At 37.2% G+C, this 27,468-nt stretch overlaps 1 protein-coding gene across 7 annotated transcripts in view; it reads left to right on the top strand.

The window, feature by feature from the left end:
* The window catches only part of CP (ceruloplasmin), a 59,101-nt gene that overhangs the window by 20,492 nt on the left and 11,141 nt on the right, over positions 1 to 27,468 (top strand). For 2 of the 7 annotated variants that reach the window (XR_001443141.3, XM_015131781.3), the window contains exons 8-18: positions 1,830 to 1,982; positions 3,116 to 3,327; positions 13,045 to 13,195; positions 14,520 to 14,732; positions 15,835 to 16,042; positions 17,368 to 17,507; positions 18,885 to 19,013; positions 21,346 to 21,452; positions 22,374 to 22,590; positions 23,030 to 23,169; positions 24,585 to 24,747. Coding sequence is in view for 5 of the 7 variants with exons in the window: in XM_015131781.3 (XP_014987267.2) it covers positions 1,830 to 1,982; positions 3,116 to 3,327; positions 13,045 to 13,195; positions 14,520 to 14,732; positions 15,835 to 16,042; positions 17,368 to 17,507; positions 18,885 to 19,013; positions 21,346 to 21,452; positions 22,374 to 22,590; positions 23,030 to 23,169; positions 24,585 to 24,747 (1,833 nt within the window). In the remaining 2 variants the exon portion in view is untranslated. Of the gene's footprint in view, positions 1 to 1,829; positions 1,983 to 3,115; positions 3,328 to 13,044; positions 13,196 to 14,519; positions 14,733 to 15,834; positions 16,043 to 17,367; positions 17,508 to 18,884; positions 19,014 to 21,345; positions 21,453 to 22,373; positions 22,591 to 23,029; positions 23,170 to 24,584; positions 24,760 to 25,116; positions 27,424 to 27,468 lie in introns of those variants that run through there. The other 5 variants (XR_001443140.3, XM_015131780.3, XM_015131784.3 and 2 more) reach the window with 4 other exon arrangements.

Below are 27,468 nucleotides of genomic sequence, written 5' to 3'. Positions count from 1 at the left end.
GAGACAGAACAAGACTACATCTTAAAAAAAAAAAAGAAACAAACAAACAAACACACGCGTGCGCACACACACACACACACACACACACACACACAAACACAAACACCCATGCTGACCTGACTTCCAATGGTTATTTTTTTTCTTCAAAGAGGAAGGGGAATTGTGTGTTGTGTGTTTATGTGACTTGGTTTAAATAGATAACTAAGTTGTGAGCCTCCGCACTTAAAGATATGTTCCCTTAGAAATAAAATCCAGGCTAGGGCTGGATGCCGTGGCTCACGCCTGTAATCTCAGCACTTTGGGAGGCCGAGGTGGGCAGATCACAAGGTCAGGAGATCAAGACCACCCTGGCTAACACGGTGAAACCCCATCTCTACTAAAAATGCAAAAAATGAGCCGGGCGTGGTGGCAGGCGCCTGTAGTCCCAGCTACTGGGGAGGCTGAGTGAGGCAGGATAATGGCGTGAACCCGGGAGGTGGAGCTTGCAGTGAGCCGAGATCCTGCCACCGCACTCCAGCCTGGGTGACAGAGCGAGACCCCGTCTCAATAAATAAATAAATAAATAAATAAATAAATAAATAAAACCCAGGCTATAATGAGACAAGCAGGATCTGTCCTAGAGCCCTCTGCAGGCTGCCCCTAGGCAGAGTCCAGAGACCTGTTCTCGCCAAGGCACTCAGGCAGAAAAGCCTAGTGGGTGAGCAAACAGAGTATGGATTCAGATTGTCCTGGCTCTTCACTTTTATTTTTCTAGCAGTGACTCAGAGGTATAGTACTTTTTGAACAAGGTATTACAAGAATTGGAGGCTCTTATAAAAAGCCGTTTTTTGGTGAGTACCCAATGCATACATTAGCTGCGTGACCTTTGAAAGTTACTGAACTTGGCCGGGCGCAGTGGCTCACGCCTATATTCCCAGCATTTGGGAGGCCGAGGAGGGCAGATCACTTAGGTCAGGAGTTCGAGACCAGCCTGGCCAACACGGCGAAACCCCATCTCTACTAAAAAAAAAAAAAAAAAAAAGCACAAAAATTAGAAGGGCATGGTGGCGAGCGCCTGTAATCCCAGCTACTTGGGAGGCTGAGACAGAAGAATCGCTTGAACTTGGGAGGCAGAGGTTGCAGTTAGCGGAGATCATGGCACTGCACTCCAGCCTAGGCAACAGAATGATACTCCCTCTCAAAATAAAGAAAAAAGAAAAAAGAAAATTACTGTCTGTCCCTGCTCCCTTCTGTAAAATGGGAACAATAGTTACTAAAGTTGGTATAGGGATTAAATGAGTTACTAGACATAAACACTCAGAAAAACAGGAAGCTCTCAATAAATGTCATTTTGTATATTACATAAAATATTTATGTAAAATATATATTTTTATTCTATAATTGGTAATCATTAATTTTGGTCATGGAAAATCCAAAACAGTGTTATCCTTCACATCCAAAACAATTCAACTTACCTGCTTTGGGTGGTCAAAGTTTATAGCACCTAACTCTTGGTACAAATGACACACCTCTGGCCAACAGAAGATTAGGCTGAGGAGTGTCAACATTCTGAATAGTTTTTGTAGATGTGTAAACTTACTAACTGGCTTGTACAAAAATGATAATCAATTTCATTAATCTGAAGTTGATTAAAAAGCCCTTCTCTCCTTCCAACCTCTACATATCAGATTGATTATGGATTTTTCAAAAACCAAGCTTTCCATTCACCACAAATAAGCATGTTGCTCCTAGTAGTTCTTGCCAGAGAACACAGTCAAAGAAGATAACTATCTTATACATTCTGCATGTTATATACCAAGGAAGGATAATAATTCTCTCTTTGTTCCCAGGTCCTGTCATTTGGGCAGAGGTGGGAGACACCATCAGAGTAACATTCCATAACAAAGGAGCATACCCCCTCAGTATGGAGCCGATTGGGGTGAGATTCAATAAGAACAACGAAGGCACATACTATTCCTCACATTACAACCCCCAGAGCGGAAGTGAGTACAGCACTGTAACAAATCAACAATGTTTAATAACCCACTGTACTGGTCACTTACAGTGTCCTGCAAAAACTGAAGGCAGGAACTCCCAAGGAAACTGCTCATGTATCATTTCTAGGCATCATGCCAGGAAACAAATAAACCCCTTCTCCTACCTCCAACTGGTTTATGGAATTTTGTCCTGCCTTAATTGGATGATTATTGACAATCCTGAGAGTAATTTAGTTGGGTTGTATCAATTATACATTTCTGGAGTACTCTGGGTGATTTTTAATTTTTAAAACAGTTCTTATAAGACTGTACCATGTTAACTTTAGAATATTTGAAGAATTTAGAAAGATGTAGCCCAAAATATTATCTATAGTTCTATAAACAATCACTCATATTTTTATATAATTCTTCCACTTTCATCTGTATACATATAATATATATTTTAAATATGGTTGAGATCATAGCAAATAAATATTTTAATTTCATAATCAGAGTTTGTTCTTTTAGCATTGCAAGGGTTTTAGAAACATAATTTAAATGATATAAAATATTTCATCATGTGGATTTTTTCACTATTTTTACATATCAAGAAGGACCAGTGAAGACTGGAGACTTTGCTACCACTTGCAGTATGACTGTGAGCAGGTTATTCAATCTTTCTGGCTTCAGTTCTCTCGAGTGTAAATCTGAGAGATTTAAATAGGATCACCTGCAAAGTTCCTTTCAGTTCTACAATTATTTTCAGTTCCATTTTATTCAATAGACAATGCATTGATTACACTGTATTGCCAGGCATTGTTCTAGCTGATAGAAATATAGAGTCAGCACCTGCCTTCAAGAAAGTTAAGCTCTGTTCAAGAGAAATACACACAAAATAACATGAAAGGTGCTAGGGACATTCCCGGAAGATGTGTGAGCACAAAGAGGGACACCAATCCCAGGAGAAGGTTTAGAAGAGTCTGTCTGGATGCAGTCACATCAGTCTGTTATCTGACACCAGAGCATAAGTGGGATTCCATTCCAATTTATAACAAAGAACTCAAAAGTGGGTTATTCTAGACTAAACTTAGTCTACTTTGTGGCTCAAATGACCATATTAGAAAGCACACTTCACCTCTCTACTGTGACCTTTCTCACAGGTGTGCCTCCTTCAGCCTCCCATGTGGCACCCACAGAAACATTCACCTATGAATGGACTGTCCCCGAAGAAGTAGGACCCACTTATGCAGATCCTGTGTGTCTAGCTAAGATGTATTATTCTGCTGTGGATCCCACTAAAGATATATTCACTGGGCTTATTGGGCCAATGAAAATATGCAGGAAAGGAAGTTTACATGCAAATGGGAGACAGGTAAGTGCAACTGGGGGAAAAAAATTGTTCCATCTCTTTGAAAATGATCCTTTGACAGAAATAGAAATATCTAACTTCATCATTATCTCCAAAAATACTTTAGTATATACCTTTAAAAGATAAGGACTTCTTTAAAAATGCCCACAATGATCACACCTTAAAATAATAACCACACACATCATAACTCTTTAAAGTTATCAAATAGCCAATCAATGTTCACATTTCTCCAATTGACTTATTAGGTCTGTTGTTTGGATCAGTATCCAAACAATTACACATATTACAATCAATTTATATGTTTCCTAGGATTGTTTACTTGCAGTTTTTCTGTTGCAAGAGTCATCGGTCTGGTAGAAGTTTCCCATGTCTTGATTTTATTTATTTTATCGTATGGTATCATTTAACACAGGGGTCCCCAACACCCCCCCACACACACACCCATGGGCCACACAGCAGGAGGTGAGCCTATTAGGTGTCTGTTAGGAACTGGGTTGCACAGCAGGAAGTGAGCAGCAGGTAAGCAAGCATTATCGCCTGAGCTCTGCCTCCTGTCACATCAGTGGTGGCACTAGATTCTCATACGAGCGCAAACCCTATTGTGAACTATGCATGTGAGGGATCTAGGTTGCACGTTCCTTATCAGAATCTATGCCTGATGATCTGAGGTAGAATAGTTTCACCCAGAAACCACTCCCCTTTCCCAACGTTTTGTAGAAAAATTGTCTTCCGTGAAACCGGTCCCTGGTGCCAAAAATGTTGGCGGTCGCTAGAACATGGTTCTTTCTCTCTGCTTCTATTTCCTACAACTAGTAGTTAGATCTAAAAGTTTGATCTAATTCAGATTTTTTTTTTTTTTTTCTTTCAAGACTGCTTCAAATGTGGTACTGGGCACTTCCATCAGGGAGTACATAATTTGTAGTTGGCCCTTAACTGGAGATGTTATCAGCACTGATGATGGTTTCCTAGATTCATAAACTAATCAGGGTTGCATAATGGTAATATTCTAATTCCATCTTCCTTTCTTTATTAGCTGGCATACTTCTCTATAAACAGAAACGTCTTAATGAATTATTTGGTTACCCTGAGGTACACAGTATACAGAAAGGGTATGACAAATACTTGATTCATTCCTTGTATTTACAAGTTTTCAAATTAATCACTCTCCTCTAGCATTCTTCAAAAGCCTCTAAATAATTTTTTTACTTTTAAGTAGTATTGTGCACTCACGGATTTAAGCATATTTGGTGTGTTACGATTCACTGCCATTATTCCTACTGACGTTCAAAGTATCCTTTTTGATACCGAAGGACTTGTTCAGGTTGATTCCTTTATTTTTACATCATAGTAGTCTGAAGATTCTTTGCTTTCTAGTATAATGAGACACCAGGTTAATTTTGCACATTTTCTGAGCCAGAACTGGAACCATTTGTTCCCAAAAGCCCTGTTTTTTGTTTGTTTGTTTGTTTTTTTAGTGAGGAATCATTTTTGGAACCACAATGTGGGCACTAGAGCTGCTTGTTGCTATTGGGCAAACAATTGTTTCGGGGCCTTTTCAGTGGAAGAACATGGGAAAAGACTTTTCAGATGAATTCATCATGATTTCATACTAATACTTTCTATTCAAATTTGAGTCTACAGATTTTTTGGTTTGTTATTGACTGCATCAATCTTATATTTGTATCTGCCTTAAACTGCACTGAAAAATCTTATTTTTTTAATGACACCAACATATTCACTTGATTCATCTTATAACACACATACAACAGTCTCAGAATCACAATTACAACACTACAATCAACAATATGATTACTAAAAACAGTTTAAGATTTGTTTGCCAATCTTTTTGTCCTTAGGGTAGATCCTACTAGAGATTTTTAGCCAAATTACATATTTAAAGTCACCTGGAATAGTTCTTCTCTACATAGTTTTGCCATCACTGGATATACGGGTTAATTCATTATACTCCTCTGTTTCAGCAACTGCTTTTAAAACTGTAATATTATTTTATGTAAAATATTCATAACTCACTATAGTAAACTTATTTATTTATTTTTTTGCTTTATAGTTTATTTATTTTTTTGAGACGGAGTCTCGCTCTGTCACCCAGGCTGGAGTGCATTGGCAGGATCTCAGCTCACTGCAAGCTCCGCCTCCCGGGTTCACACTATTCTCCTGCCTCAGCCTCCAGACTAGCTGGGACTACAGGCGCCCGCCACCACACCCGGCTAATTTTTTTTTTGTATTTTCCGCCCGCCTCAGCCTATCCTTCCATTTTTAAATAAACAAATGTGTGTGTATTCATATCTTTGCTTTTTTCACTTCACAATAGAATCTGAACATCTCTTCATAGTATTGTATGGAAATATTGCTCATTCCTCATTTCTTTGCATAGTATATATTACTCTGATGTGTGGACATGCTACAGTTTATACAATCAGTCCCTTATTTGACAAGTGTTTGGGTTGCTTCTAGTCTTTGCCTTCACAAATACAAAATAATGTACAGCTTTGTTAGCCTTGTTCACGTCTCTTTGTATTTTTGCCAGCATACCTTTGTGATAAATTCCTAAAAATTGTATTGTTGGAACAAAAGGTAAATGCTTATACAGTTTTGTGAAATATTGCCAAATCCCCCTCTGTAGTTGTGCCAGTTTGTATTTCCAGAAGTTACAAGTGAGATTATCTGTGTTTCCACAGCATTATTACAAACTATATTGTCAAATTTGGGGATTTGCACAAATCTGATAGGAAATAAATGGTACAGTCAAGGAGTGGATCCTATTTATCTTTTTCTATATGGCTATCCAGTTATCCACAAAAAAGCTAAACTTTCCCGCATTGATTGAAATGCTGCCTTTATCATCTACTAAAATATTTATACATAAGTGAGTCTATTTCTAGATTTTCTATGCTGTTCTGCTGGTCTTTATCTATTCATGCACCAATACTATACTGCTTTAATTGGAGGGCCCTTTAGTATGTTTAATGGCTATAGCTATGTCTCATTTCTCTTCTTTTCCTTCATTTTAATGACTAATTTTGCTTACTTATTCTTTCTACTGAACCTTAGAAAAACTTACCTAGATCCAGAAAAAGGCTTGATAGTGTTTTATTGGGATTGTTTCAAACGATATAAGTAGGGAGAACAGACATAATTATGAAGTTGAGTCATCCTACATAAGAATGCATGTCTTTCCATTTGTTCAAGTCTACATTTGTGTTTTTCAAGAGTATTTTATAGTTCCTCTTATATGGATCTTGGATATTTTTTTAAGATTACGCCGAGATGTTTTATTTTTATTTGGCCTTTGTAAATGGTAATACGATCACTTAAAATTTTAAATATGTGGCTGGGTGCGGTTGTTCACACCTGTAACCCCAGCACTTTAGGAGGCTGAGGCCAGTGGATCACTTGAGGTCAAGAGTCTGAGACCAGACTGGTCAACATGGTGAAACCCTGTCTCTACTACAATCACAAAAATTAGCCAGGCGTGCTGGCACATGTCTGTAATCCCAGCTACTCAGGAGGCTGAGGCACGAGAACTGCTTGAACCCGGGAGGCGGAGGTTGCTGTGAGCAGAGATCGCGTCACTGCACTCTAGCATGGGGGACAAAGCCAGACTCTGTTTTGAAAAAAAAAAAAAATTTTTTAAATATGTAACTGAAAAAGAAAAAAAGGTTTTCTACTTTTAGATTCCTATTCTTGATTTTGTGCTTACTTTGGAAGGAATAAAACAAGACTAATATTTATTAAACTCTCTCCAGGTACCATCACACATATTACCTTATTTAACCTTTGCAACAACACAAGAGGCTATGTATTTTTATGCTCATTTTGTAGACAAAGAACTGATGCTCAATGAGTTGAGATTTAAAATGAGATTTACCTTCTGCATATTTCATTATCTTCATTTTGCAAATGGAGAAATCACAACACAGGAAGGCCTACAGAGGCATCAGAAGTCCTCATCCTGGTTTTCTCAGTTACTAGTCATGTGGCTACAGATTAGTTATTTAGTATTTCTCATGTCCATCTGAATCATCAGTAAAATGGAGATGAAACCTGCCCTGCTGACGCATCTTGATGGGTTGCATTCTTTCTTTTTGAAAGAAACAAATGGAATGAATATAGGTTAAAGCCCTGGGCAAGCTAAAATATATTAAGCTGACAAGGAACGGTTATCTTGTCTAAATGCATACAACACAATGTGAAGTCAATCAATTTCTAAAGCAAGTTCCTGACCTTTATAACTATTATTTTTTTTAAAAAAATCAGTTTAATATGAAAGTATTTCATAAACACTTTTAAAATTATGAAAATATACGGAAGTAAAAGAAAATAGTCTCAACACAAAAAAGGGATCACAATTGCATATATTGTTTGCAATTTGCTTTATACACTTAAAATATTATGACTCTCTTTCTATATCATTAAAAAAACCTCATCATTATTCTGAATGACTGCAAAGTATTTCATGATATGAATGCACCATAATTTATTCAGTCAGTTCCCTATTGTCAGACATTTAGATGGTTTGCAATTTTTTACAGTTATGAACCCTGTGTATTTGGCATACTATTTTTTAACTAAAGAGTAGGATATGTCCATTTTTTCTTCATGGGAACAAATCTTGGGACTTAAATTTCTAGGTTACAGGCTAGGCACAACTTATGTGCTTGTCAAACTGCTCTTCATAAAGTAGTATTTTTCAAACTGCAGATCATGACCCATTTAGTCGGTTGTAACTAGCAAGCAGAATTTTTTGAAGTATCAAGTGGGAAAGAAGAGACAATGTCAATGTATACCACATACAGTAAGTACCAAGTAAGTGTTGTCAAAGTATACCACATACAGTAAGTACAAGTAAGTGTTAAGGAAATTTCTTTTCTGGTGTGTGTGTGTGTGCGTGTGTGTGTGTATATATAGGATCATAACATGAAATGTACTTCTTATGTGGTTGCAATAGAAAAGTTTGAGAATCACTGCGTAAAGTGTAGGAGAGAGGCTGTTCTCTGCCGTTTTACTAATACTTAGTTTTACATTTTTACAAACAGCATAGGTGAATTACTGCACCTCATTCTCATTTAAATTTATAGTTTAATAATGTTTTTTGACCATTTGTACTGCTTTTGTCAATTTCTTGGTGATGGCAGATATTCATTTTCAGTTATTAATCCATAAAATATCTACATATTAAGTCATATTATATATATATGTGTGTATATACTACATACATATTACCTTTTGTTACGTACAATGCAGGTCTTTTTCTTTTTTGTGTTTTTTCATATTCCATTATTGCTTACAGTTGAGTGTTTTTATTTTTTGTTTGCCTATGACGATATAGCTGTTTTCAGTGTTGCATAGCCAAATTATCAATTCTTTTATTTTTTTTTTGCCTTTTGTATCATACTTAGAAAATTATTTTCTATTCTATAGGTAAGTAAATATTCATCTACATTTTGGTCAGTATCTTAAAATTCTACTTGTAACACATTTTGAGTTTGGCGAGTAGAGCTCTAAGGCTCTAAGTTTACCTTTTCTAAACAACTATTAGATTATCTGAGCATTATATATTAACCAATCTATTCTTTACTCACTGATTTGAAGTGTCACCTTTATCACGTTGTAAATCTTGAATATATCTGGATGATTTTTCTAGGTTTCCTAGTTTACCGTGTGACCTATCTGTACCCTACCTGTACCACATTGTTTTTATTATTATAGCTTGTAAAGTTTTAAATACATGATAGAACATGTTCATCCATTACTGAAAAGAATTATTTTCCCTTTTATTCTTAGATGCCCTCACGTGCACATTCTTCTAGATCAATGTTAATAAAATTTTGTTACACTAAAAAACTGCCATTGGTAGTTTTTATTATTATTACATTAAATGAATAGCTTTAGTTGGAGAGAATTCATCTCTTGGCTATAATTCATCTCTTAGCTATAGTTAGTCTTTCACTCAGGAGCCCTTTAATTCAAGTTGTTTTTTTTAATTATTCAGTAAATTCTTAGTCTTTTTCATATTTGTCCTGCATGTTTCTTATCGAATTCCTATTTTTTAAATATTATGCATTACATGGTATTTTCTAATTGCATATTGTCATTATAGAAATAGCTGTTAGTTGCTTAACATTTATTTTGGAGCTGGACATCTAAATATTCATTTCTTAGTTCAAGTAATTTCCAACTGATTCATATAGGTTCTATATTATCTACAAATAATGCTAATTCTCTTTGCCAGTATTTCAAATTTGTCCTATGTTCTTGCCTTATTATGATGGGTAGAATATTACAAATAATATTAAACAATAGTGGTAATAGCCAGTAGCCTTGTTTTGTGTCTGATCTTAATGAGAACATCTCTATTTATTTTACCACTAAGTATGAATTGGCTAGTGGTTGTGCTTTATTCTACTTCTAGTTTACACAGAGTGTTTTTAAAACAAATCACTTGTTTAAAAAACAAATCACTTGAGCTGCTCAAAAAACATCCTGTGCTAGGCACAGAATTCACTGGTAAATAAGACAAGTAAGTTTCCTGCTCTGACAGGTTTTTATTCTAGTGTATATGGGAGGAAGGAGGGGGATGGGAGGAAAGGAGATGAAGATAAGCAAACAAAAGAAAATGAAATAGATAACCTCAGAAAGTGACAAGTTCTGTTAAAAAAAAATAGGGTAATGAGATAGTGAACAGAAATTCTAGTTCAGATAATGTGGAGATAATATTTAATGTGATACCTAAATTTCAAAGAGGCAGCCTTGCAAAGATCTGAGAGAAAAGCAAAGGGAAGAGCTAATGCCAGAATGTCATATTTTATAAAAATTTCTTTTTAGATTTTCTTGAAATTATTATATAATTTTTCTCCTTTAATGTGATCAACTACAAATAAATATGACCAGCTACATTAAAGACTTTCTAATGTTAAACTATCTTTGTTAAACTATCCTTGCACTCTGGGGGAGAACAATACTTGAGTATAGTGAATTTTTCTTTAATATATTGGTGGGCTGAGTTTGATCATGTTTGATTTAGAATTTCTCATTTAAGCTTATAAATGAAATTAATATCCATAGTTATACTATCTCTATTAAATAAACTAGGAATAGTTTAAATAGTTGGGAACCATCTGCTCCTTAGAGAGTTGAAAGAAACTGCCTGTAAAATTATTTTGACTTTTAAAAAGGAGCAGTTTTGTTGTTTATGTATGGGACTCCCCCCATCCTTTTTTTTTTTTTTTTTTTTTTTTTTTTTTAGACAGAGTCTTGCTCTGTCGCCCAGGCTAGAGTGCAGTGGTGTGATCTCAGCTCACTGCAACTTCCACCTGCTGGGTTCAAGCTATTCTTGTGCTTCAGCCTCCTGAGTAGCTGGGACTACAGGCACGCTCAGTTAATTTTTGTATTGTTAGTAGAGATGGGGTTTCGCCATGTTGGTCAGACTGGTCGCGAACTCCTGACCTCAAGTGATCTGCCTGCCTCAGCTTCCCAAAGTGCTGGGATTACAAGTGTGAGCCACTGCACACAGCCTGTTTATGTTTTTAATCACTATTTCATTTCAGCCATGAGTACTGGTCTAGTCAGGCACTTCTTTCTAAGTCAGTTGATCACACTTATTGCATATAATGGTTTACATTTTTCTTCCCTATATATGTGATTATATTCCTTTCTCATTTCTAATGTGGTATTTTTTGGTTCTCTCCACCTTTTTTATTAGACTTGCCAGAGATTTATATATTTCTCTGGTCTTTTCACAAAATATATTTTTGGGTTTAATCATTTTACCTGTGTTAAATTTGTTAATTTATGCTTTTGTCTTTATTAATTTTTCTCTGTAACTAATTTAAACAATTTTTCAGATATTTACATTTATTTTTATTTGGTTTTAAGATAAAAAGCTTTTCAGATTCTTAGTTTATATGTTTACATTCCATACATTTTTCTTTACAGCGTTCTCACAGACATTACTTTATCTCAATTACTTGAGATTTGTTATCTCAATATTTCATTTTTATTTTCTCTTTGATCTAAGAGTTATTTGGATCAAAAATGACATTCTTTTTTACTTTTTGTCCGTGACTAGTAATTTTTAATTTTATTGCATTATGATCAGAAAACATGCCTGAAAACATTTCACTAAAGTTTTCTCTGTCGATCAGTATATAGGTGATTGTACCAGTCCCTGCTGGAATCCTTATACATCTGAAAATGACTTTTGTTGTTCTTTACCTGGTGTTACATTTTTGTATCATAATGTATTCTTCTCAAAAAGATAAATGCTACTTCACCTTCTTCTGGTATTTATTGTACTTGGTAATTTCAATGTCAACCTGATTTTTTCCTTTCATAACATTTTTAAAATGGAAAATTTACCAGGACATTTTTAGGTATAGATCTCTATTACTAATCTTGTCTTGTTTTCAGGAGGCTTTTGAATCTGAATCCTCTAGTCTTTTCCCTTTGTGGTGGCAAACACTTCCACTAGTATTTCTTACGATTGTGCCTCCTCCTTTTATAACTTCTAAAATTATTACAGTGTGTATATTTTTCATCTTCAAATGCTCTCCTCCGTTTTATGGGAGATTTCTCTTTTTTTTTTGAGACGGGAGTCTCGCTCTGTTGCCCAGGCTGGAGTGCAGTGGCGCGATCTCGGCTCACTGCAAGCTCCGTCTCCCGGGTTCACGCCATTCTCCTGCCTCAGCCTCCTGAGCAGCCAGGACTACAGGGCCCTGCCGCCACGCCCGGCTTTTTTTTTTTTTTTTTTTTTTTTTGTATTTTTAGTAGAGATGGGGCTTCACCGTGTTAGCCAGGGTGGTCTTGATCTCCTCACCGCGTGATCCGCCTGCCTTGGCCTCCCAAAGTGCCGGGATTACAGGCGTGAGCCACCACGCCCAGCTAATGGGAGCTTTCTTTAGATCACCTTCATCATTGATTCAGTTCTCTGCAGGATCTAACCTTCAGGTCTTTGCTTTAGTTCGATTTTTTCAATTTGATAATCACCTTATCATGTATCTGAAGGACTGATCTCAAGGGAAAGACAGGCAATAATCTTTATTCTCTCCTTTGAGAGTCACTTATTCTCAGGGGCTCATTTGCTTTGATTCCTTTGACTGCCTTCTTCTGAACTACTGAATCATTTCAAAGAACAGATAGCATTTCTGCTTCCTTTTTTTTTTTTTTTTCCCCCCACTGGTAGAAGTGGGAGGAGGTGATAATGTTTGAACAGCTGGCTGGAGATTGTTTGAATCTCTGTTGGAATTCATTGGGAGGTTATTTCTTCATCCAGGATGATTTCTTCCTCAAATCTGCTTCCATCCTGCTCTGCCTTACAGAAATTCTTCCGGTTTTCATGAATGTGGATGGCATCTTCCCTGATTTCCAGCACAGACCCGTATTCTCTCCTATTTTAACAATTTTTTTTCCTCTGGTGGCTTCAACTGGTATGTGCAATGTGAGCAGGAAGGCAGAGTTAGAACCTTTAGATGCAGAGAGAGGCTCAGATTACTATATTGAACCACGAATCCACTAAACAGATACCAAAGAAAGCTCTGGTGGTGAACTGAAATATTTCATGAACCCTAGTTTACAAAGAGTAACAGAAACTTCTGTTCTCATTCCTTCCCTTAGGCGTGTTTGTGCACAAAGAGTATTGTGCACATGGAAGTCTTCTGTTTTACTCATTCCGTCTTCATCTCATTTTGTTTTGATTTACAGAAAGATGTAGACAAGGAGTTCTACTTGTTTCCTACAGTATTTGATGAGAATGAGAGTTTACTCCTGGAAGATAATATTAGAATGTTTACAACTGCACCTGATCAGGTGGATAAGGAAGATGAAGACTTTCAGGAATCTAATAAAATGCACTGTAAGTACTGCATCATCCACCAATCTACCAAGTTATTTTAGTACTGCATATGTAATGCTTTTAACTAAACCAAAATGTGAAGAGCTTTGCTCATTGATTATTTTTCAATAAATGATTACAATAGTGTCCTGAAGGTAATATCATTGGTTATTTGATGTGTCAGTCAATTAGTCATTATTTCACTTAATTCAAGATATGTCAATTACATGAATGATCCTTAAAGTGTGGTCCCTATATCAGCAGCCTCAGCATCACTGAGGGACTTATTAGAAATGCAAATTCTTGGACCCCTACCCTGAACTACAAAGTCCGAAACTTTGGAGATGGATCCCGGCAATCTATTTTCAACAAACTCTGCCGGTGATTCTGATGAACGCTACAGTTTGAAAACTACTGGAGCAGATGCTTTTCTCATGTGTGGCTCAATAATGACAGGCTCATTTGATTATTCAATATGCAGAAAGAGATGATCTCAGCCCTCAATGATTCTAACCCTTGACTGCACATTAGAATCACCTGGGAGCTTTCAAAAAATGACCAGTGCCCTGGAATACCCCCAGAGATTTTAATTTAAGTCTAATATTAGATTTTTTTAATACCTAGTGTAATTCTAAAAAGTGGTTAGAGCTCAGAGACAGTGAGTTCATTATTCAAAAGGCCCACACCATTAATGGACATCAGTAAAAATTATTGTAGCTAGTAGAAGAAAAACATGTAAAGTTGTGTTACAAACTGGTATTTTCAAGCTAGGTACTAGTCACGCTACCCACAACCTTTAAAATACTCCTTTTGATTCTGCATTTTTGTATATTTGGAAGCACTGAGAATATTATTCATCAAAAATAATTAAATATGCAAGATAAAGATAAAAACCTCCTACATATGACCTTCCCTGTTATTCAAGATGAATTAGACTTTTTCACCTAGAAGAGCAACACACTCCCAGTATATGGTGCACAGAAAAAGCTGTTATAATTCGCAGATTTGGGTGCTAACAAATATAATCACTTAAAGAACTGGAAATGACAGAATCATTGCTTTAGCCAGGAAGAGCAGTGGGATTCTCAGGTTGCTAGGGACACTAGCATAGAACTTCAAGAACTATGCATTCAGCTCTGGTCCTTTCAGCCAGCGTCTGCTCTGGAAGTGCCAGGAACGGCAAGGAGTTGCAAGGACACTCCTGACACATAAAGCGTGGGCAGGCCTGAATAGGCCTTTTAAAAATTAAAAATTAAAAAAACAAAGTTGGTCCTAGAAAGTCTGTGAGGTTGTCATGTAGTAGAATCTAAACCACTTCCAAAATGCTACTTCCCAACTTTCACAGCCATGAATGGATTCATGTATGGGAATCAGCCTGGTCTCAATATGTGCAAAGGAGATTCGGTCGTGTGGTACTTATTCAGCGTTGGAAATGAGGCCGATGTACATGGAATATACTTTTCAGGAAACACATATCTGTGGAGAGGAGAACGGAGAGACACAGTAAACCTCTTCCCTCAAACAAGTCTTACACTCCTCATGTGGCCTGACACGGAAGGTATATTTATTTAAAGCCAAGTCTCTAGTAGATGAATTTGTGTAGCTTTGGTTTAAAATTCTGTAGCAGAATGTGTTGGGTGATAAACGTATTCCTTCCCCAAGCCTTCCAAGTGCCCTTCCTATCTCTGAAAGAGCAAGTCCAGGCTACTATCAGCTGAAGTATGTACCAGATGGGTCTGTTTCGTAGTTACTGAGGAGAATGCGGAGTAAGAAAAGAACAGGGTGTGGTTTTCTCCGTTTCCATAGGCTCCTCAAGATGATCCCTTTTTAGATTATGGTCCTTTTAAAGACAGCTGGAAAATCAGACTAGAAGGGGAATGACTCCCATAAATATTCTGCACCTAAACTTTTCATGTCTCTGTAGCCTAGATGTAGGCTATAAGTAGAGGCTTGTTAGTTGCAAGTGAATATTCTATTCTAGCATTGTAGCCATGCAGATTCAGAGACATCTATAGACCTGGCTCTGAATGAGTAAAACAAACTAAAACAGAAGAGAAAGAATTTTAATCAAAATGTGAAAATATGCTAGCTTGTTTCAGGCTTTATTTGGTTTACGATATGCCACTGAAACTTCAGACCAATCCAGTGTCACCCTTTCCTTCCTTCAACAAATGTAAATACAACAATGAACAAAAGAGATAAGATGTCTTAAGCTGCTGCAATTCTAATGCAGGGAGACAGACAAGCCAGTATATTAATACATGTATGTCAAGTCATTATAAGTACATAAAGAAAAATAAGGCAGGGGAAGGGGGTGGTGACTGAGAGGGGAAAGGGTCAAGATTCTCTCAGGAGGTGCTACTTAAGGAGAGACCAGAATAAAATGAGGACATGAACCATGAGGATATTTTGGGGAGACAGCACAGGAAACAGCAAGTGCAAAGGTCCCAAGGCAGGCACACACTTGACCTGTTCTAAGAACAGCAAAAGGCCTTGGTGCATGGAGCAGGGTGAGCAGGAGGGGATGTAATCAGAGGTGTGGAAAGCTAGATCACCTAACTGAGGCCACAATAAGGACTTCAGCATTAATTCTGAGGAAGGTGGAGAGCCCCAGAGGGCACTAGCAAAGAAGTGACATGTTTTCTTATTTACCACTCCAGGGACTTTTAATGTTGAATGCCTTACAACTGATCATTACACAGGCGGCATGAAGCAAAAATATACTGTGAACCAATGCAGGCGGCAGTCTGAGGATTCCACCTTCTACCTGGGAGAGAGGACATACTATATTGCAGCAGTGGAGGTGGAATGGGATTACTCCCCACAGAGGCAGTGGGAGAAGGAGCTGCATCATTTACAAGAGCGGAAGTAATTCTCCAGACTCTGATTCCCAATTTCAGCTGTAATTTTAGGTTTCCTTTTCAGAGAAGTAAGAATTACACCAAATTTTAGAGAAAAAAAAGTTGCATTAAACAATAACAACAAAAACAACAACAAAACACTTCCTAGGAACTTGTCCTCATTCATTTCTGCTTCTCTCAATTTCCTCAAGGGAAAATTTCCATTTACCTCCTTTGATCCTTTGGAGTCTTGCTTTCTTTTCTGCTGCAGTGTCTTCTCACATTCATGTGCCCTCATGTGTCATTTGTTTTCAAACTTAACAAAAGTTAATTTCCAAATTCAGAGCAGAAATACTATTCCCCTTAGCAACAGTTTGTTGCTTATTTTTCCTTCAGAGTTTTCATTGTTAGTCTAACAGTTAGTCATTTCACATTCTTAAAACTGTTATGTATGGAATATTTTAAATGCTTGAAGGTGATATAGCAGATACAGTCTCTACCCTCCAAGAACTTATACAGGAAAATATGACACAAAATTACCAGTAACATGTGCATTATGGAAAAGTACAAAATAAATTTTGTATGAATAGATGTAAGTAGAGGATGATTAATAGAGCTTCAGAAACATTCATTTAGAGCAGCATCACTCATCACTTCTAGTTAGCCCTTTCTTCATACTTTTCCAAGCACCTTCCTCTCCATCATTCCACTTACATCATGCACTGACCGCACGGCGATGATCTGAGGGATTGGGGTGGGCAAGTGTTCGGATCCAGGGTGCATAGCACAACTGGTGACCTGTGGCTACCAGTGGTTACCTGGTTAGCTGCACAGCAGTAGTGAGTATGGTTTGCAGTGTAAAGGAGTAAACATTTATTTTGTAATTGGGTAAAATGGTTAAAAGGCTACAGGTGCCATTAGAAGTGAAAACTTCAGGAAAAGGGAATGCCTGGGAAAATATGTCCATTTCAGTTCCTATAAATCAGAAATACCGGACTCATAAAATTTTAGAGTTATAAAGTAATCTTAGAGATGATCTGTTCAAATATCTCATTTTAGAGATGAAAAAACTGAGGTTTCAATAGGCAGTGACTAGCTGGAGGAAATTTTCACTAGTGGTAGGGTAGAGGCCAGGACTCAGATGACTACACTCAAATGGCTAGGTGTGCCTTCTACCACACATACTTTTAAAGTCTTATTATTCTTTCTTACTTGGATAGAAGAGTGATGATTAAAAACTACTATAATTACTCTCATAAAAACTATATTTTTATTCAAAATTTAAAGTTTAAAACTTAAGTTACATTTTCATTAAGACAAATACTAACCTTAGTTTTGTTTTGTTTTTTAAAGTGTTTCAAATGCATTTTTAGATAAGGGAGAGTTTTACATAGGCTCGAAGTACAAGAAAGTTGTGTATCGGCAATATACTGATAGCACATTCCGTGTTCCAGTGGAGAGAAAAGCTGAAGAAGAACATCTGGGAATTCTAGGTATGTTAATAGCTCCAGTTTATTAGGTGTGGGTTAATGATGTGATGCTACCTGCAGTAACAGTCAATTCATACCTATGGGTTTCATTTTCTTGGTTCATATATCAAAGTTGTTCAAATAAAAATTTAAAACTTAGTTATCTAATAAAATAAGACCTAAGTTTATTAAATAACATGGCATACTAAAGTATTGCTTATTTCTCTTAGAAACAATGTATTATCCCATATACTGATAAAATTATATATATTTTGTTTTTATCGAATTGATGCCTGTAGTTTTAGTGAAGTTCCCAGAAACTATTTTCTAATGAAATTCTGTATTTTGACAGAGTCTCGCTCTGTCGCCCAAGACGGAGTGCAGTGGTGTGATCTCAGCTCACTGCAACCTGCTGCTCCTGGGTTCAAGTGAGTCTCCCACCTCAGCCTCCCAAGTAGCTGGGACTACAGGGATGAATCAGCACGTCTGGCTAATTTTTTTATTTTTAGTCGAAATGAGGTTTCGCCATGTTGGCCACGCTGGTCTCGAACTCCTGGCCTCAAGTGATCCACCCACCTCAGCCTCCCAAAGTGCTGGGATTACAGGCATGAGGCACTACACCTGGCCCTAATGAAATTCTTAACCAAATTCTCCCCATCATCCTACTCATTTCTCACAAATTATAGCTATTTACTTTTAAAATTAAAATATAAATGATTAATTACAAGAAGAAATATATAAAAGGAAATTAATTACAACAGGAAATAAAGAAAAGAAAATATGGTACCACACACTGCACAAAGCAGAGCAAAAGCTTCCTTCAATTTTTTAGGATTCACTTTAAGACAGAATGTCTAGAACTCGAGCAACACTGGTCTTGAGACATTTCTATAAAACTATCAATTGCAGGGATCCCCACTTCTATCCCCACCCCACTGTGTTCCCATATGGTCAGCATTCCCCTGAGGCTTGGTTATCCTCAACCCCTACACTAAGACACCAAGGCAAAATGGCATTGTTCCTGGAGCACAAAAATCCTACCAGATAACAGACAAGCTAAGATTTGATAAAGGGTAGAAATGGGAGGGGTATCCCCACACCAAGGGCTGCAAAATGACTCCTGGCCAGATATCCAACCCACCATGATTAGACCAGTACTCTGCAAAGGACTTTCAGGCCAAACCTCCCTAGAACTCTTAAGAGATAAACAAATGGTCTCCATCTTTATTTCCAGTGTGTTGATTCCAAATTCCCTGGGATGCAGTATAAATCCCAGAGTATTATAGCATAAACCCATGGGGAGAGAAACAAGTTATCTTTGCTGATCTTTGCTTTTATTACTAAGTTAGACCTTCTGCTTGGACAGATATACAAGCCACTTTTCCTTTTCACTTTTGCCAGGTCCACAACTTCATGCAGATGTTGGAGACAAAGTCAAAATTATCTTTAAAAACATGGCCACAAGGCCCTACTCAATACATGCCCATGGGGTACAAACAGAGAGTTCTACAGTTATTCCAACATTACCAGGTACTCATGGTGCAGAGTTGGCGGGGGGGGGGGGGCATTTTAACAGGGGTATACAGCCTTTCCACAAATGACTTTCATCATAGAGAGTCTGGACCAAGAAAGTGAAAAGGGAGGTAGTCGTGAAGAGGGGATGCAAGGAGGTATCTGTGTGTATGCAAGTACATGCACATGTTCATACTAAAAAAAAAAGTCCACAGGAGAGCTTAAGAGAAAAACCCGAATGTAGTGGACATCTATGAATCCTCAAGGGTGAATCAGAGATGCTGTCTCCTCGCTCAGCTAGAACACAGCTCAAAGGACATCTACCACACCGCATGTGGCTGGATGTTCCCACGCCTGCCTCCAGCACATGTGGTTCTAAGGGCCAGAGGCTGCCACTTGGAACTCTAAATTCCCCCTATCTAGTCCAGTATCTGGCATGTATTAGGGGATCATCAAATGTTTCTTTAATAAACACAGAGTAAAATCTTAAACAGATTATATACATAGGTGAGCATTTTCTTTAACAAGAACCATATTTTTCTTCTATTAGTTATAAAGTTGGCTTCCAGGAAAAGACTATTTCTCAATAACTTACCAGAGAGTAGCAAGGGTGCTCTTTTAGGTAGGGTGGTCAGGAGGGCTTCCTTGAGGAGGTGGCGTTGTTGAAAACACCTAAAGATTGAGAAGTAATGAAATTCAGGTAATTGTGCACAAAGAGATTCTAGGCCCTGAAGATAGGAGCATGCCTGGTGTGTCTGAGCAGCAGCAAGGCAACCAGAGGATAGAGAAGAGCACACAAGGGACAGAATGCTAGAGATGAGATCCAGGGAGAGCTGGAACCAGATGGAGTAGGGAGGACCTCAGACTCGAGATTTAAGACTGATATTCTGATGGATACTTTTTAAGGGGCTGTTCTGGCTGATGTGTGGTTAAGTGACCATAAGGGGGGCAAGGACAGAATCTGGGGTCAGTTAAGGACCATTGCAATAATCTGGGTAAAATCATCATCATCATCATCATCATCGAGATTTGGAACATGGTGGAAGCAGCTGAAGTGGTGAGATGTTATCATATTCTGGTTCTATTTTAAAGGTGGTGCTAAAAGGACCTGCTGGAAAATGGGCACTAGGGAGTGTTAGGGAAGAGAGGAGTCAAGCATGATCCCAAAGTTTTGGGCATTGACCACTGGTAGAAGAACAGGTTGTAAAGGGGTGTGGAAAAGAGAAGGGAATGTTATTTTGCACCTTATGAGAATAAGTAAAAGCAGAGATGGCAAGACAGTAATATGTGCAGGTGGTGAATCAATACTTTATATTCTAGTGAAATTTTCTGCTTAGAAAAAGGGTGAGGACATAGGAACAGCTCAGATTGAGGCTTGAAGAAAAAGTAAGATGTCTACCATATCACTTGAGACCATCTCTGTCATCTTGCTTGATTCTCTAGTGAATGTCTGTCAGACTCTGGCAGGTTAGTGTGATAGCATGAAGATGTAATGGTGTGGTCTAAATAAATGGGATGGAAAATGAGTGTGGCTGGGATTGGTGAGTGGGCATGGCCAAAAGCCGAGGTCTGTGAGCAGTTGCACAGGAAGCCCTGAAGTGACTGGAAATGCAGATCAGACTGGAGAAAAGCCCAGAGCACATGGGAAGAGGGTAAGAGCCTTGGCAAAGTAGGAGGGTGAAGCAACTAGTCGTCTTCAAAGTGCCAAGGCCCAGGGTGTGGTTATGTCCTGTATGTGGGAGTAGTGACAAAACAGCCCATGGTGTGATCGAATTAGAGGGACCGGAGGCGAGGTAAACAAAACTGTGGCAAGTCGGTGACTCATGAGATCAAGAGGTCTAATGGCTCCTCGCCAGGAATCATAAGCTCACTAAGGATGATCATGAGAGAGGACAAGGAAAGGAAGACCATGCTGAAGCTGAGGGAATTACACAACATAGTCCAGATACACACATGCAGAGAAGATTACGGGAAAGGTGCCAGCCACTGGGGAAAAATCACTTGGTATCTTTAGAGAAAAAAGTATGTTAGGAAAACATACTTCAAGCTAAGAAGAGATTGGTTGCAAACTTTTTTCAAATTGTAATATTGGAAGTGCACCTCCTAGCTTTGTGGTATGGCAAGTGGGTTATAGCTAATTTATAATTAACCCAAAAATGACAAAATGTTGTCTTAGTTTGTCTTAAAACTAAATTCCTGAAAAGAATCTTGAGTACCACAGTTTTTAAAAACTAATTACACTGACATTTCCAGTTCCTGGGTCCTAGTTATCCAGGCTGTGTGCGTGTGCGTGTGCGTGTGTGTAATATAAACCAAAACAACCACATCCATTAACACTTGATGAATTTAGGTGAAACTCTCACTTACGTATGGAAAATCCCAGAAAGATCTGGAGCTGGAACAGAGGATTCTGCTTGTATTCCATGGGCTTACTATTCAACTGTGGATCAAGTTAAGGTAAAATGTAAATCATATGTTTTGTGACACTTCCCAAAATAGACACACAATTGAAGGAAGATGAGGTTAGCATTTTCCTGTGGTCCAATTATATGTTAAAATCCTAGGAAAATAAGCTGTTTTGCAATCTACTTTAGCAAATATGCTGCTACCTATGACACACAAGACAAAAATCTAACATTTCCTAACATGATACAGCTCAAAGGCCTTTCAAGATTATATTCGGGAAGTTTCGATATTGTCTTGTGGGTCACAGGTAACCACTGAAAAATTGACAAAGAATGGCAGTATATTTGCATTTCAGATCATTCATTCTGGTGGATGAAGGAAGGCTTGGAGAGGGAAGAGACGGGAGGTTGGGAGGCCGTTGTAATACATGAGGCAAATTTCAAGGACCTCTACTGTGAGGAGGGAGAAGAGAAACGGAGTGAGTTATAGATAGGTGGGTGAAGTGCCTGAGTGAGCCAGGGGGAAGTAGCTCCTTGATAATTCAGAGTTCTGGCTCAAACAAATGAGTAAATCTGGTATTTGTGGTGCTATTTATTATTATACATTTCATTCATCTATGAATTTTTTAGAGACTGCCATAGTGCTTGGCTCATACTCAAGAGTTCATGAGTTTACAAAACAAACCAACACTGTTCATTTGGGATTCTTTTAAAATCACTGCTCATTAGCTGAGTTAATTTTTGCCTCTGCAGACATTGTTATGTCAGCATCACCACATGACCTACCTACTACTCACCATTGTTCCAATTTAACTACTTCAAGTAAAAAGTTACTAAATTGGCAGTACCACATTGGGCAAAGTCTACTTCAATCAGTCTCTCCAAAATTCCTGAGGCCGTGGGTGTAAAGTCTCAGTTCTCTGAAATCCTGACCTACATCACAAGGGTTACTGAAGATTTTCCTTGTTTCCAGGATCTCTACAGTGGATTAATTGGCCCCCTGATTGTCTGTCGAAGACATTACTTGAAAGTATTCAATCCCATAAAGAAACTGGAATTTGCCCTTCTATTTCTAGTTTTTGATGAGAATGAATCTTGGTACTTAGATGACAACATCAAAACATACTCTGATCACCCCGAAAAAGTAAACAAAGATGATGAGGAATTCATAGAAAGCAATAAAATGCATGGTATGTTACATTATTCTAAAAGAATTTTTCTACTTTTTTTAATCATTTTCTCTTTCAAATAAAATTATTTTGGAGACTATTCATTTGTTTTGTCTTAAAATAAACCACTTCTGCCTCACTTTGTATGTGAGGTAGAATTCTGTTCAAAACAAAAAGCGGATTATGCTCAAAATCATTTGCTAATTTATTTTCCGATTCCAAAATCTCATTTCCTTTGAAATAATCCACAATTAAGATTAAGACTTTTGGTGCAAAGTGCCTAGAAAAGCAGTGTATGATATTATTCACTTTAAAGTATCGATTTCCCTCATTTGTAGTAAAATAAGTCCTATTACATCAAAAAGATTCTTTACATTAACCTAATAATCATATTTTCTTTGAAATAGCCATTGGTTTAAAATATCCTGAAAAGTAACATAAAACCATATGCTTTCCCCAGCTATTAATGGAAGAATGTTTGGAAACCTACAAGGCCTCACAATGCACGTGGGAGATGAAGTCAACTGGTATCTGATGGGAATGGGCAATGAAATAGACTTACACACTGTACATTTTCACGGCCATAGTTTCCAATACAAGGTAAGAGCTATCCACGGCAATTACTCTTGCTGTTTGAAAATGTTTTAATACAAGTGAAGAAAACATTTCCTCAGAGAGACTTATGAAAAATTAAAAGCTGCAAAGAGTATAGCTGGTGCTTCATATCTGTGGATTCCCCATCCAGGATTCAATCATGGATTGAAAATATTTAGGAAAAAATAATTCTGCAAAGTTCCAAAAAGCAAAACGGGAATTTGCTGCACTGAGTACTATGTTGAATCCATGGAAATGAAATGATTTGTAGGCATTGTATTAGGTATTATAATAATCTAGAGATGATTTAAAGTATATGGAAGGATGTGCGTAAGTTATATGGAAAATGCCATTTGATATAAGGGATTTGAGCATCCATGGACTTTGGTAAGGGGGCATTCCTGAAACCAATCCTCCACGGATACTCAGGGATGACTATATAAGGCACAGCAATTTCAACGGACACACCAGCCTTTGTTACACCTTGAGCTCTTCCTGGGATTTGGATTTTTAACTGAATTTTCTGCTCACAGATTCCTGATTAAGGCAACTGAGTGGAATTGCTAACAAAGAGGGTAGGAATGTTCACATAATGATGGATGAGAGTAGAGACCACAAGACTTTATTATAACCCTTTCCCTGCCTGTTCTAAGTTCTGTATCTTAAATGGTTCGAGGTGAGCAAGATTAGTTAGGTGACAAGCAACTTGGTCTGTACATCTCAGTCTTACTTCTGTTCTTTCTCAGTACTGATTTCAGCAGAAGCCAGTGGCCCTCCTGGAAATGCTTTTTCCTTATGCTTTGGGCTAATTTAGAAAATGCAGAAGTTATCAAAAAGCATACTGCAGAAAGCCTGTTTTGTTATCTGCATTTTGTTTTACATAGATATATTGTATTCTTAGTGGGCTTTCAATTCTATCCTTGTAGAAATAGACTATTAGCACCCAACTATTGTTTCCAGTTGAGACTCCCTGAAGTGCCTATGGTTTTTGTCTTTTTCATCAGCCTCCTTTTCTGCTTCCTTTATTATTTACCCTGACTTAAAGCTTCACAGACAAGCTAGGATAGATTCGGCAAAAGTGAGGCTAGGGCTGAAATGGGGCCACAGCTGAGCTCCTTTTGTGTAGTTTAAGTGCTATGACAAACAGGCAAACCAGAATCAAGGTATAGGAGGTTTGTGGGTAGTCCTGATTGATGAATTCATTCTCATCACATCTTCACACCCACTTGATATGGATATCAAAGACTTAGTAGGAAGATAAAAACCACATTTTACCGTTTGTATTAAACACAGAAACGAGTTCAATTTTTTAAAAACAGATTTATCCATTTTTTCAATATCCTTGAGCTGACCATTAACAAATGACATGAGTGAACTCTCATATACAATATTATACATTATTTGTCATTTTTCTAATTAAGCACAGGGGCGTTTATAGTTCTGATGTCTTTGACATTTTCCCTGGAACATACCAAACCCTAGAAATGTTTCCAAGAGCACCTGGAATCTGGTTACTCCACTGCCATGTGACCGACCACATTCATGCTGGAATGGAAACCACTTACACAGTTCTACAAAATGAAGGTGAATATCCAGGTAGTAATTCTAGAAGCCATATATAAAAGATATAATTAAAGGAACTACTTTCCTAAATACTTCCCCCAATATGAAGCATCAATATGAAGCATTTGTGAATCTGCTGCCCTGATTTCTTCCTTCTCTACCTCCAAATAGGTTTTTTTCCTGCTAAATGGTGAGGGATACTGCTCATTTCCTGACAGCCAGTGCTTGTAACAGCACCAGTCATTTCTAAGTTAATACAAATGTGTAATTATACCTAAAGCTGACATAAGGGAGCAGTCATGTTGTTTACCAAGAAACAAACCACTATTTACATAAGACACATTTAAAATCTAATTTCTTTCTTAATAAAAAACAATTTTTTTTTTCTAGGTGGCACCTCCATGTAAAAGAAGCCCAAGACAATCCCAAATAATATAATTTCAAATAGGCAGTGTCTTTCTGTGCTTCCAAGGGAAAGGAGGAACCTTACTGATTATTGTTTGTGAAAGATCCAGGGAAGAAACAAAATTTACATGCACTGCTCCCCAACCCCTGCAATAACCCTCCCCATGTGTAGGTACACACACACACTCACACACACACACACACAAAAACTTAAAATGGAGAAAAATGAACAGTTTTTTTTTGTAGGATTCCTGCACTGTGGCTGCAGGTTTTGGTCTTTCCTGGGTCTTTCGAGTTGAAGATTGTTGTAATTGGAAATGGTAAACCCAAAAGGAGGAAATTATGTAAAGAAAACCAATCTATGTCTTTCCTCCCTAAAATGGGGGAAAAAGGGAACATACAAATGAAGAAAATATAAATGTAAATATATTTCAAGATTTAAAAAGCTCTGAAAGGTTAACCTTTAGTGTAAATGAAAAGTTTTAATTTCTACTCCTGGGTCTTATACTAACAACTTATATCATGAAAAACTATTTACATTAATGCCCTTTTTATTAGAGCAGTCACTGATAACACTAGAATATCAAAGACTAACAGACAAGCCACTAAATTTAATGCCAATAACTTGAACAAGGTGAAGAGAGCCAAATATGATGACAAAGAAAACTTTAGTCTTTAAATAACACTAGTAAACCATGTGGTTACATGTGGTTGCATGTAAACCACACAAAAGGATGGTCTTGCTCAGAAAAATAATGGTGAGTAAGTAACATGGAGGCATTTGGGGAACTCATGTGTGCAAATGCCTGGCATGCAGAGTATGGTACTACAGGGCAACCCTACACACACAGCCACAGAGAAGATTCCTCCAGTGTAACAACCGTGAAAGAAGAGGGAGATTACTGCTTGGTTAAGAAAGTCGAGATAAAGCTATAGGACAAATTACAGAACAAATAGCAAATATGAAGGAAAAATCAACACTGGATAAAGAATTAAAGAGAAATTTGACTTTTGCAAAGAGAAAAAGTATTGCATGAGACTGAAAGAAGCAGACTGAATAAAAAAAAGATAGTTTGAACTATCTTTGGCCCATAAAATCAGTAGCTAAGTTTATCAGTCTGAATCATCTTTAAATAAGTCCAATAAAGCTTTGAGCAAGTTTACATTAATTATGAGTCTTAGAAAAGTCTGCGTAGCTTTAAATTTCTTATAGGCAGGGACTATGTATTCTTTATTTCTAGCTAAGTACCCAAATCCAATACAATAGTTTGCTTATTGAATATATAACAACATATTAATTCAATGAAGAGAAACTTTTAAAACTTTTTTTTTGGACATAATTTCAGATTCCCATATACCTTTCACCCAGATTCCCTGAATGTTAACGATTTGTGTGGCCACATTGGCTTTCTCATTCTTTTTCCTGTCTCCCTCTCATGCTCACCCTCTGTATGTACACACACAGACGTGTATAGATACATACAACTATCTTTCCTAAAAACAAGAATATTCTTGTACATGACCACAATACAATGATCAAAATCAGAAAAGTAACAATGATTTAAAAACTAGAGATCTTCTTCCAACGTCACTAATAATCCTACTCATATTCTTTATAGAAAAAGAAAATCCCAGATCATGTACTGCATTGTTGGCATGTCTTTTAAGTCTCCCTTACTCTGAATATTTTTTTTAATACAGGGCAGCAACTTTGTAGAATGTCCTTCAATTTGAGTTTATCTAATGTTTCCTCATGATTAGATTTAGGTTATGTACTTTTGGCAAGACTATCATGGCATGATGTTGTGTTTTTCCTAGTACACCATATCAGGAGGTACAAGATATTGATCGGTTCCATTACTCGTTAACTTCAAGCTTTGGTTAAGATGGTGTCTGCCAGGTGTCTCCATTGTAAAGTTATTCATTTTCCCTCTACAATTAATAAAGATCTTGTAGGGAGGAAAGTAATCTTTCTTTAAATAAAGCAGCAATAGAATGAGAGATTTTTAAACATATGAAAAATAGAAAAATACAAATGAATCAGGAATAAAGTAACATTAAAAAATTAGAATACATTTAAAGAACCATATACTAATTTTTTAACCATATTATTATTTTTAATAATGGTCTTAAAATTTCTTTTTCTATAGACACCAAGTCTGGCTGACTGAAATAAATTGGTGATAAGTGGAAAAAAGAGAAAAACCAATGATTCATAACAATGTATGTGAAAGTGTAAAATAGAATGTTACTTTAGAATGACTATAAACATTAAAAGAGACTGAAAACATACAACTTTGTGCATTTGTGGGGGAAAACAATTTTTTGCAAATGGAA

This window comes from Macaca mulatta, chromosome 2 (genome assembly GCF_049350105.2).
Source record: "Macaca mulatta isolate MMU2019108-1 chromosome 2, T2T-MMU8v2.0, whole genome shotgun sequence".
NCBI classification, from domain to species: Eukaryota; Metazoa; Chordata; class Mammalia; order Primates; family Cercopithecidae; genus Macaca; species Macaca mulatta.
The sequence above is the reverse complement of the archived record's forward strand: the minus strand, read 5'-3'. Positions and strand labels throughout refer to the sequence as shown.